The 12,617-nt window shown below is 34.5% G+C and overlaps 1 protein-coding gene across 2 annotated transcripts in view; it reads right to left on the reverse strand.

Moving 5' to 3' along the window:
• The window catches only part of LOC138319354 (baculoviral IAP repeat-containing protein 6-like), an 88,184-nt gene that overhangs the window by 26,098 nt on the left and 49,469 nt on the right, over positions 1–12,617 (reverse strand). For both annotated transcript variants that reach the window (XM_069262443.1, XM_069262442.1), the window contains exons 31-38: positions 8,291–8,440; positions 7,710–8,141; positions 7,441–7,568; positions 5,850–6,745; positions 5,013–5,189; positions 4,467–4,667; positions 3,882–4,158; positions 2,986–3,242 (exon numbers count right to left, since the gene is read on the reverse strand). In XM_069262443.1, coding sequence (XP_069118544.1) covers positions 2,986–3,242; positions 3,882–4,158; positions 4,467–4,667; positions 5,013–5,189; positions 5,850–6,745; positions 7,441–7,568; positions 7,710–8,141; positions 8,291–8,440 — 2,518 coding nt within the window. The remainder of the gene's footprint in view (positions 1–2,985; positions 3,243–3,881; positions 4,159–4,466; positions 4,668–5,012; positions 5,190–5,849; positions 6,746–7,440; positions 7,569–7,709; positions 8,142–8,290; positions 8,441–12,617) is intronic.

Genomic DNA, 12,617 nt, shown 5'->3' on the forward strand with positions numbered 1-12,617 from the left:
GTACACCATTAATGATTTATACCTATAAACAAATAGTACACCATTAATGATTTATACCTATAAACAAATAGTACACCATTAATGATTTATACCTATAAACAAATAGTACACCATTAATGATTTATACCTATAAACAAATAGTACACCATTAATGATTTATACCTATAAACAAATAGTACACCATTAATGATTTATACCTATAAACAAATAGTACACCATTAATGATTTATACCTATAAACAAATAGTACACCATTAATGATTTATACCTATAAACAAATAGTACACCATTAATGATTTATACTATAAACAAATAGTACACCATTAATGATTTATACCTATAAACAAATAGTACAACATTAATGATTTATACCTATAAACAAATAGTACACCATTAATGATTTTATACCTATAAACAAATAGTACACCATTAATGATTTATACCTATAAACAAATAGTACACCATTAATGATTTTATACCTATAAACAAATAGTACACCATTAATGATTTATATCTATAAACAAATAGTACACCATTAATGATTTATACTATAAACAAATAGTACACATTAATGATTTATACCTATAAACAAATAGTACACCATTAATGATTTATATCTATAAACAAATAGTACACCATTAATGATTTATTTTATATCATATATAAAAAAAATGTTTTACTATAACAATAGTACACATTAATGATTTATACCTATAAACAAATAGTACACCATTAATGATTTATTTATATAAACAAATATACACATTAATGATTTATACCTATAAACAAATAGTACACCATTAATGATCTATACCTATACACAAATACTATAAACAACCATTAATGATTTATACCTATAAACAAATAGTACACCATTAATGATTTATACCTATAAACAAATAGTACACCATTAATGATTTATACCTATAAACAAATAGTACACCATTAATGATTTATACCTATAAACAAATAGTACACCATTAATGATTTATACCATATAAACAAATAGTAAACACCATTAATGATTTATACCTATAAACAAATAGTACACCATTAATGATTTATATCTATAAACAAATAGTACACCATTAATGATTTATACCTATAAACAAATAGTACACCATTAATGATTTATACCTATAAACAAATAGTACACCATTAATGATTTATACCTATAAACAAATAGTACACCATTAATGATTTATACTATAAACAAATTACACATTAATGATTTATACCTATAAACAAATAGTACACCATTAATGATTTATACCTATAAACAAATATACACCATTAATGATTTATACCTATAAACAAATATACACCATTAATGATTTATACCTATAAACAAATAGTACACCATTAATGATTTATACTATAAACAAATAGTACACATTAATGATTTATACCTATAAACAAATAGTACACCATTAATGATTTATACCTATAAACAAATAGTACACCATATACAACAATATACACATTAATGATTTATACCTATAAACAAATATAGTACACCATTAATGATTTATACCTATAAACAAATACTACACATTAATGATTTATACCTATAAACAAATAGTACACCATTAATGATTTATACCTATAAAAAATAGTACACATTAATGATTTATACCTATAAACAAATAGTACACATTAATGATTTATACCTATAAACAAATATACAATTAATGATTTATACCTATAAACAAATAGTACACCATTAATGATTTATACCTATAAACAAATAGTACACCATTAATGATTTATACCTATAAACAAATAGTACACCATTAATGATTTATACCTATAAACAAATAGTACACCATTAATGATTTATACCTATAAACAAATAGTACACCATTAATGATTTATATCTATAAACAAATAGTACACAATTAATGATTTATATCTATAAACAAATAGTATACCATTAATGATTGATACCTATAATCAAATAGTACACCATTAATGATAAGGTTTTTTTTTTTTAACCAGTAAATTCTCTTTAATATTACATTAGAATTTTCACCTAAACTAGAAGTCAGTCAGTGTCAGTGATTTTATAAATTTTACTTTTTTAATCTATGGAGATTATTTCATCAAACCTATGAATTCAGAAGATTTTTGAAATTTTAGCCATTTTGACCCATTTTGGCCCCGCCTCTCTGGTCCCTTGGGATCAGCCAGGACCAATATGGATATGGTGTTAAAATGTTATTTCAGGCTAATAATTCTAACCAAGTTTGACTCATTTCCTATTAAAACTAAGCAAATAATGTTCATAAATGTGTTTTTCCTATATAGACTTTAGTAAATTTGACCTCCTCCCCAGAGGAAAATCTGAGATCCCAAGGAGATGAAATTCACAATTTTTGTAAAGGGCTTTAAGACCTTCCAATCTATGAAGAGTATTTGGTTCCATCAAATCTGTGAATTCAGAAGAAGATTTTTGAAGTTTTAGCCTATTTGACCCTTTTTGACCCCGCCCCAACATTTGACTCATTGCCTTTTACAAATGACCAAATAATGCTCAAAAATGTGTTTTCCCTATATAAACTATAGTAAACTTAACCCCCTCCCCAAGGGGAAACCTGAGACCCCAGGGTCATATAATTCACAATTTTTGTAAAGGACCTTTAGACCTTTCTATTTGTGAAGAGTATTTGATTCCATCACATCTATGAGTGGAGAAGAAGATTTTTGAAATTATAGTCAATTTTACCCCTTTTGGCCATAATTCACAATTTTGATTGGCCTTATGCCTTCGAAGGTTTGCACAAAATTTCATTGAATTTGCTTCCACGGTTTTTGAGAAGAAGTCGAAAATGTAAATTGTTTACGGACATATGACGGACGACAACGGACAAAAGGCGATTAGAATAGGTCACTTGAGACTTCATCTCAGGTGACCTAAAAACACAGGTAAATGCTTGCTAGACTCTCACATTGAAATACAATAAACAAGTTGAAGTTGGTGAATTACCCGAGTTAGCATCAGCTTGACCCATGGGACTCCTGAGGATGTTGTCGATGAGAGCCAAGCCCATTGAGATGGAGTGTAGCCCTAGGTTGAGGAGTACATTCTCTATGTTAGGAGCGTACACGTTAGACATAGGAGAGACTAGGAGAGCTGAACATGTGTGAAGGAGGTTGGGAGTACTGGCAGCAGCGGCAGCCACTTGGTTCTCTACTTCCTTGTGGGCCGTCATACAGTGGTGTAGCAGGCGGATCCATCGTACACTGAAACAAATACAATGTAGGTTGCTGAAGATTTTATATTAATTTGTTGATCAAGTATCTACTGTGAAATCATTAATTTTCGTGGATTTCGTTTTTTGACCAAAGTCAACGAATTTACATCCCCACGAAAATATATATACCTATACCAATGTCATGTAAGTTTATGCGTTCATACATTGTAGGATGATTAGTACCTCACTACATGTACATAAAATCTATTTCGGGGACAAGCATGACAAGTTCAAAGTTTGAAAATATTGTTCAAACAAAGATAGTTTGTACCACATGTATCAACAAATAATTGATTAAGTATATCATGAATCTATCAATGTGACACGATAATTGTTTGTTGGACACATCTGTATAAACACTGGCTGAGTACCGACTCTAGCTTGTGATTGTAACTGTGTTGTGTGGTAGAGCTTAGTTCCGGTTGAGCGATCACACAGTACAGGTGACAGTGTCGACTATGTATTTTTAACAGTGATGTGTAAATAAGGTCTCCTCCACGAATTTAAGTGCCAACGAAATTGTAAAATTTTAAAATCCACGAAAATTGAGCCCAATGAAAATAAATGATTTCACAGTTTTACACAGACTTCAGAAGAAAGTAAAATGTTTAGTTAGAGAAATCAGTACCTGGATCTGGATACAAAGTCCTCTGTAGGCATGAAAATATTCTGTGGAGCATTGCCAGTGTCCCCGAAGGCACTGTAGCCGACCAGCTGGATCTGTGATAAACCAATAGTCATAGAATCCCGCGCTTTGTGTAGACGAATGGTAACACTGGTAGCCACCTCTGGTCGCTGTAACTGGAGCTTGATAAAGGCCAGACTACTGGTCATCAGCGGCTGACAAAGTGGTGTAGTGGTCACTCCATCGTGGCTGATCTCCAGGGACACAAATGCCGGACATGCTGGAAAATATGTACATCAAATTTTATCAACTGAGAAATAACTCTTCTTTCCCAAGACCTTCTGGAAAGTTGTACAGCATCGCTTTAGTAAGTGTAAAGAACAAGCAATGTATAACACTCCTGAGACATTATAACTAGCCAATTTTCAAAATACACACTGGTTTTTTTTATAAATCCATATATCGAATTGAGTTACCAATCAAATAAGTGATTCTCATCTGAGCATTTTAACAAGTGACAGACTGGAAATGAACACATCCCCAATGTTATTACTGTAACTGTGTCTGAAACAGACAGTGGGTACTTACTGGTCAGAGAGGCACTGTGAGGCTGTATCTGGACTTCCTTCAGTAAGATAGCAAAAGGTAACTGTACAGTGAGGTCGACCCAGGCCTCGTCAGGGTAGAAGTGGTAGGACCAGGCCGCGGATCGTGCTCGCCGATGTGTCTGTGCGGCCTGTATAAGGACGTCTGCTGGGCTGGCAGTGGGACTACTGGAACTGATAGATCCTATAACACAACATTAGAGAGGTTAATCAGTGTTGTCAGGGGTTGGTAAAACAGCTTAACTATGTGCTGACATCAGCTATCCACAGTCTCTTTTTACTAGCTAAAACAGCCTCTTTTTAATGCAAATAATACGGTAGACCAACATATATACCAATGTCTGATCTCTAAATTTTCCCTAAATATTCGTTTTCCAAGAGGTAATGTGAATTACCTAAATTTGTTAATAACCTGTCAAGTACATGTCTAATACATTTGTCGAACTGCCAATACTGTGAGATAAAAGTGAAAACTTATATTCCTTTGGACTAAAACTTAATTCAATAATAACATCGCTTCATAAAGTACCTAAAGGAGCAAAGTTCTGTAATCCGTCTGGCGATTCTGTTTCGCCCGTAGTCTTCTTTTCCATCATCTTGGTTCTGCCATTGAGATTCTGCATGATTGTCGAGATGAGACTAGGCGATGTGTTGATGATTCTACAGTTACAGCTTACTAAGTTACGACACACAACTTCCACTCCACCTGCAGACAACAACAAATTAATGAACCAATACCTAATAATGAAAATGATAACCTACTAAGTAACATAAAAATTAATATTCATTAGTGTTGGAAATCGGTTGAAATTTTATTGTCAATCATCAGTTTTGTGTAACCAATTGATGATCAATTAAAATTGGTTATATTTTTCTTTGGTCCAACTAAAGACCGCATATGTTTTCTAGGAAAATTGTACAAACTTTCTTTTACAGGTGTTGTCATGTTCTCAGGTCGCTTATGTTTTCACAATTAAAATCATACTCCTCTGAGCGTTTACATTACTACGTAGTGCTTATGCGCTCTTAAATTTGTTGAGACGCTTGATATTTGAAATGATATGAGAGGCAACACAAACAAGCGATTGTGTTTTACTGATCGGCTATTTATACACATTTGTTTATCATGACGTCGGACAATTCTGACGAAACTCGATTACAGATATCGTACTTAATGTACTGACAGAAAAGAAAATTTTGGTGTCATATAACAATTATCATAACCCAAACTTCTAATCAAAAGTTTGATTACTAATATTCATCTGGCAAAATATGTGGTTTTTGTAAAGGTAGATGATATGAAAAATATACATGTAAAAAATCTTTTCCAGGCACATCCAAAAACTGAAGAAATAATTCCGCTTACCCATATCTAAGAATATATGAATTGCACGTGAGTTGTCGAGGACTTTCAGCATGAACCAGAGCAGGGGTTCCGACAGTCTACAGAGAGAAGGTGTTGAAGCCATCCCCATGTAGGAGCCAGACATGTAATAGAAGAGAGATTCCAGAACAAGCTTCTGGTCAGAACAATGTGATGACAGGGTGCGGAGTATTTGGTAGATACCGTCTCCCACAGAGATAGGGTTACTGGCAGTGAATGTATCCTGCATATGACTAGACACACCACGACTGGCCAGGATCATAGCCATAGTGTTACTGTTACAGTAGCTCAGGGCCTCCAGTAAATTACACATTATCTTTCTGTGGCTCAGTATAATGTCTGCCACATACGTGTTGTTGGGTTCCGGAGGAGCATGTAGATTTTCGGTTTTTTGTTCGTCCGTTTGCTGACATTTCTCCTCGTCTGACAACATGAAAGCAGACGTAGGAGTGGAGGTGGCTAGGGCAGACATGTTGATGGTGGGAGTGTGTGGCTCCGAGCCATTCTCCAGCACCACGGACGACAAGCGACTTGTCCGTGGTCCATAGCGGATCTGTATCAGACTGTTGATGAGCCGTAGTAAACTACACATTAACGAGTCTCTAGAAGCATCGCCAGGTGATGAACGGGAGTCAGCTCCCCTTAACAGACTCGCAAACAGTCCACCAAAACAGGACCTGGCGTTGATGTTGTTCTCTGAGGAGCTGCGACAGCTAATACGTTCCTGACACAGTATGTGTTGGTGCACAAGACTACTGATTGATTCAATCACACTCAAGGCATTGCCAACCTCAATGTTCTCATACGACATGTCAAGGATGAAAGACAAGAATTTACACTGTGCATCTAGTGGTCCTAGTCCAGAGTGGAAGGCACCTCTGTAATGATAAAAGATAGCGATGTGATTTATCACGTAAATAAACATGTGTCCTTACAAATGAAATTAAGGTCAAAATTCATCAATGAGCAAATTGTCAGAATAGTGTGGTTTAAATATTTCATATTTACATTACCACAGCACAGTACCTATATGTTACTACTGAGCCCAATGTATGATATTTTCCAGTATTTACATTGGCAGTTAGGCTCTGGTGTACTAATACCACAATTAGAGTCCCAAAGGTCAAGAAAAGGCTGGGTATTACGGCAGTATGATAATTCACTGAAGATTATAACATATTCTGAAAATTGATCAATACAGAAACATATTCTTATGAAAATATTTGAAATGGATTGAAATGCTGTATGTATCATTGTGTATCCTGTTTTATCAATGGAACTATTTCATCTACTGTTATTGTTTAGTCGGTTGCCCCTGCCAACACACAGGAAGTTGCAAGGACTCAACTCTTTCCCTCCAAATAGTTGGCTGTTCCATCAAATAATATTTTTCACTATACAAACGTATAACTTTTATTTTCATACTTTTTTTGCACCCATTTTCTTTTTATAGCAAGAACGACTATGTAAATGTAAATATAAGCATTAGTTGTCATATTTTTGACATGCATTAGTGTGTAACATTCATTGGGTGCTCTAGCATATCTATCATTGTGCTTTAATGCAACCTTACCTTTCAGCACAGAGAGTATACACCAATGTCAGCATCAACTCCTTCAGGTTTTTGAGATTATCCGCTGAACATTTCACTAAAAGCCTCAGTAAAAACTCATAAAAACTTTTGGTAGCTGAAGGTCCAACCTGGAAGAAAAGAACAATTAGATTCATACACTAGCTGATATAATGTCATAATGATACCTAAAATTTACATTAATTCATAATGACAAAGACGCTTTTATCTAAAACTAGAATCTTCACAGCATGTGACCTAGGTTTACTAACCTGTGAAAACTGGGCAGCTGATGCGATGGGTCCATACTCTGAGGTCCCAGACAGGAATCTAGTGATGACTGCCATCAGATTACGTTCAGCCAACATGGGAATGACCATGGATTGTTCAGGCCCCAGGGGATGGAGGCGGGTCTTCTGATTTGCCAACAGCGTGAGCGATTGGAAAACAAGTACCCATGTACACACTGGCAAGCTTGGTGTGGCATTCACCAGGGCAAGCATGTTAGCCATCGAGGTAGCACTTAATAGGATCAGTGGGGTCCTACTGGGGTCAAAGGCCAATTGAGAAGTGTTTCCTTCTGAACCACCCTCACCATTCAAGGTGAGCCACAGCTGGAGTAGAGCATCCAGGTTTGTATGTTGGGGAATTAGATTATTAAACAGATGAGCATAACACTGACTCAACATCGCTGATGATGAATTCTACAAAAAAAAGATTAAAATTAAATTCAGAATTACATTTTTCATATTTCATACATTTCAAATGGCCTTAAAAACTGATATTAACATCATAATACATATCACATTTAACCAGATATTATCATGTTCCATTGAGTAAAACTAAGACTTACCTCTGGTACATTAGCTCTACTTTCAGACAGGTCGTCATCAGTAGTAGAGGGGGTACTTTGTTGTTCTACGCTGACACCACGAGAGGGAGGCACAGGTAAAGAGGAAGAGAAGGCCTGCTGTACATTTTCCGTGTGTAAGGACAGCATGGTCTGTAATAGACAGTGTCTCTAGTGTATACTAACTACTGAGTTAAATATAGTGGTGGTAATAGACAGTGTCTCTAGTGTATACTAACTACTGAGTTAAATGTAGTGGTGGTAATAGACAGTGTCTCTAGTGTATACTAACTACTGAGTTAAATGTAGTGGTGGTAATAGACAGTGTCTCTAGTGTATACTAACTACTGAGTTAAATGTAGTGGTGGTAATAGACAGTGTCTCTAGTGTATACTAACTACTGAGTTAAATGTAGTGGTGGTAATAGACAGTGTCTCTAGTGTATACTAACTACTGAGTTAAATGTAGTGGTGGTAATAGACAGTGTCTCTAGTGTATACTAACTACTGAGTTAAATGTAGTGGTGGTAATAGACAGTGTCTCTAGTGTATACTAACTACTGAGTTAAATGTAGTGGTGGTAATAGACAGTGTCTCTAGTGTATACTAACTACTGAGTTAAATGTAGTGGTGGTAATAGACAGTGTCTCTAGTGTATACTAACTACTGAGTTAAATGTAGTGGTGGTAATAGACAGTGTCTCTAGGTTATAGTGTCTCTAGTGTATACTAACTACTGAGTTAAATGTAGTGGTGGTAATAGACAGTGTCTCTAGTGTATACTAACTACTGAGTTAAATGTAGTGGTGGTAATAGACAGTGTCTCTAGTGTATACTAACTACTGAGTTAAATGTAGTGGTGGTAATAGACAGTGTCTCTAGTGTATACTAACTACTGAGTTAAATGTAGTGGTGGTAATAGACAGTGTCTCTAGTGTATACTAACTACTGAGTTAAATGTAGTGGTGGTAATAGACAGTGTCTCTAGTGTATACTAACTACTGAGTTAAATGTAGTGGTGGTAATAGACAGTGTCTCTAGTGTATACTAACTACTGAGTTTAAATGTAGTGGTGGTAATAGACAGTGTCTCTAGTGTATACTAACTACTGAGTTAAATGTAGTGGTGGTAATAGACAGTGTCTCTAGTGTATACTAACTACTGAGTTAAATGTAGTGGTGGTAATAGACAGTGTCTCTAGTGTATACTAACTACTGAGTTAAATGTAGTGGTGGTAATAGACAGTGTCTTAGTGTTCTCTTAGTGGTATACTAACTACTGAGTTAAATATGTTATGTGGTGGTAATAGACAGTGTCTCTAGTGTATACTCTACTGAGTTAAATGTAGTGGTGGTAATAGACAGTGTCTCTAGTGTATACTAACTACTGAGTTAAATGTAGTGGTGGTAATAGACAGTGTCTCTAGTGTATACTAACTACTGAGTTAAATGTAGTGGTGGTAATAGACAGTGTCTCTAGTGTATACTAACTACTGAGTTAAATGTAGTGGTGGTAATAGACAGTGTCTCTAGTGTATACTAACTACTGAGTTAAATGTAGTGGTGGTAATAGACAGTGTCTCTAGTGTATATAACTACTGAGTTAAATGTAGTGGTGGTAATAGACAGTGTCTCTAGTGTATACTAACTACTGAGTTAAATGTAGTGGTGGTAATAGACAGTGTCTCTAGTGTATACTAACTACTGAGTTAAATGTAGTGGTGGTAATAGACAGTGTCTCTAGTGTATACTAACTACTGAGTTAAATGTAGTGGTGGTAATAGACAGTGTCTATGTATATAACTGATTAAAGTAGTGGGTAATAGACAGTGTCCTACTAACTACTGAGTTAAATGTAGTGGTGGTAATAGACAGTGTCTCTAGTGTATACTAACTACTGAGTTAAATGTAGTGGTGGTAATAGACAGTGTCTCTAGTGTATACTAACTACTGAGTTAAATGTAGTGGTGGTAATAGACAGTGTCTCTAGTGTATACTAACTACTGAGTTAAATTAGTGGTGGTAATAGACAGTGTCTCTAGTGTATACTAACTACTGAGTTAAATATAGTGGTGGTAATAGACAGTGTCTCTAGTGTATACTAACTACTGAGTTAAATGTAGTGGTGGTAATAGACAGTGTCTCTAGTGTATACTAACTACTGAGTTAAATGTAGTGGTGGTAATAGACAGTGTCTCTAGTGTATACTAACTACTGAGTTAAATGTAGTGGTGGTAATAGACAGTGTCTCTAGTGTATACTAACTACTGAGTTAAATGTAGTGGTGGTAATAGACAGTGTCTCTAGTGTATACTAACTACTGAGTTAAATGTAGTGGTGGTAATAGACAGTGTCTCTAGTGTATACTAACTACTGAGATGAGTTAAATGTAGTGGTGGTAATAGACAGTGTCTCTAGTGTATACTAACTACTGAGTTAAATATAGTGGTGGTAATAGACAGTGTCTCTAGTGTATACTAACTACTGAGTTAAATGTAGTGGTGGTAATAGACAGTGTCTCTAGTGTATACTAACTACTGAGTTAAATGTAGTGGTGGTAATAGACAGTGTCTCTAGTGTATACTAACTACTGAGTTAAATGTAGTGGTGGTAATAGACAGTGTCTCTAGTGTATACTAACTACTGAGTTAAATGTAGTGGTGGTAATAGACAGTGTCTCTAGTGTATACTAACTACTGAGTTAAATGTAGTGGTGGTAATAGACAGTGTCTCTAGTGTATACTAACTACTGAGTTAAATATAGTGGTGGTAATAGACAGTGTCTCTAGTGTATACTAACTACTGAGTTAAATGTAGTGGTGGTAATAGACAGTGTCTCTAGTGTATACTAACTACTGATTTAAATGTAGTGGTGGTAATAGACAGTGTCTCTAGTGTATACTAACTACTGAGTTAAATGTAGTGGTGGTAATAGACAGTGTCTCTAGTGTATACTAACTACTGAGTTAAATGTAGTGGTGGTAATAGACAGTGTCTCTAGTGTATACTCACTACTTTTTTTTTTAAATGCAGTGGTGGTAATAGACAGTGTCTCTAGTGTACACTCACTACTTAGTTAAATGTAGTGGTGGTAATAGACAGTGTCTCTTGTGTAAAATAACTACTGAGTTAAAGGATTTGTGCAGCCAAATTTTTTTTTTTGATAATACGTCAGGATATTGCTTTGGATGAATGAAAAATTAGGTCCCACCCATTGAATCGCCTAGCTTTTAGCGCTATCGGTTGGTTTTGGTCGTGATTTACGGGTAGTGTCGACTATGGTTCAGGGATAATGAGCTAGCCGGTCACATGGTCTTGTGATGTCACTGTAGTCCGCGGCTACACAAGAAGCATAGTACTATACATCTATACAGCACATAAACGTATATGTTAGATCTACAATTTGAGATTTTTGAGTAAATGGTTATTCTAGCTTTATGATATAGATATTTTCAGTTTCAAAACATTCCATTTACACCATTTCAAACATTCAAACAAGCATATATCTAACTTTAGATTAGATAATCAGTCCAATTTGACAGCGATATCAAAATGATGTTCGGATCAGTCTGGACTGAGATTTAGATAGCATATAATGTAAATTTCTGTGTAATAAAAAAACATTATAATCTAACACTATCTTTTTACGAGTAAAATCCAAAATTTAGCATGAATATATCTAGAATCCGTGTTTTTATTTCAAACTTCTGCTTTAACGATGCAAACACGGCACAGTTTTTGAGTAAAAATAAAATGTGGACGGTTATCAGTTATGTGATATTGGAGTAACAGTACCAATCTTATACTGAAAATTACATGTATATCTATATTGTTGCCTTTGAAACTTTATCCATAACGTTTACTAAAAAGCAGAAATACATCAATGATATTTCTGATATATGTTTCTAAATTACAGTATAAGTGTAGATTTAAATTCATTATTTCAAAATTATACTACATCCTTAAAATAGTATATTCATTGTCGATCCTTTTGTATATCATACCAAGATTTAATAGAATGATATGAACATTTATCGTATAATCCAAAAAGTAACAACATAGTGTTCAAATGAAAAATGAAATATATATATCATATATGTATACAGGCATTATAAATAGACATAATATCTTGTATCTTTTTAAAAATACACTTAGTGATATTTGAATAAGTATATTTGAATAAGTATATTTATATATAAGTATACTGGTAATGTTGTAACCCTTCTTGTACATACATGCTTGGAATTTTTACCAATACGTTAGAAATTACGGATGATTGCTATATACCACGATCCCATAATTACAGTACTAGACTGGAATAATTTTCAATGTT

The sequence above is a fragment of the Argopecten irradians genome, chromosome 3 (assembly GCF_041381155.1).
Source record: "Argopecten irradians isolate NY chromosome 3, Ai_NY, whole genome shotgun sequence".
NCBI lineage: Eukaryota > Metazoa > Mollusca > Bivalvia > Pectinida > Pectinidae > Argopecten > Argopecten irradians.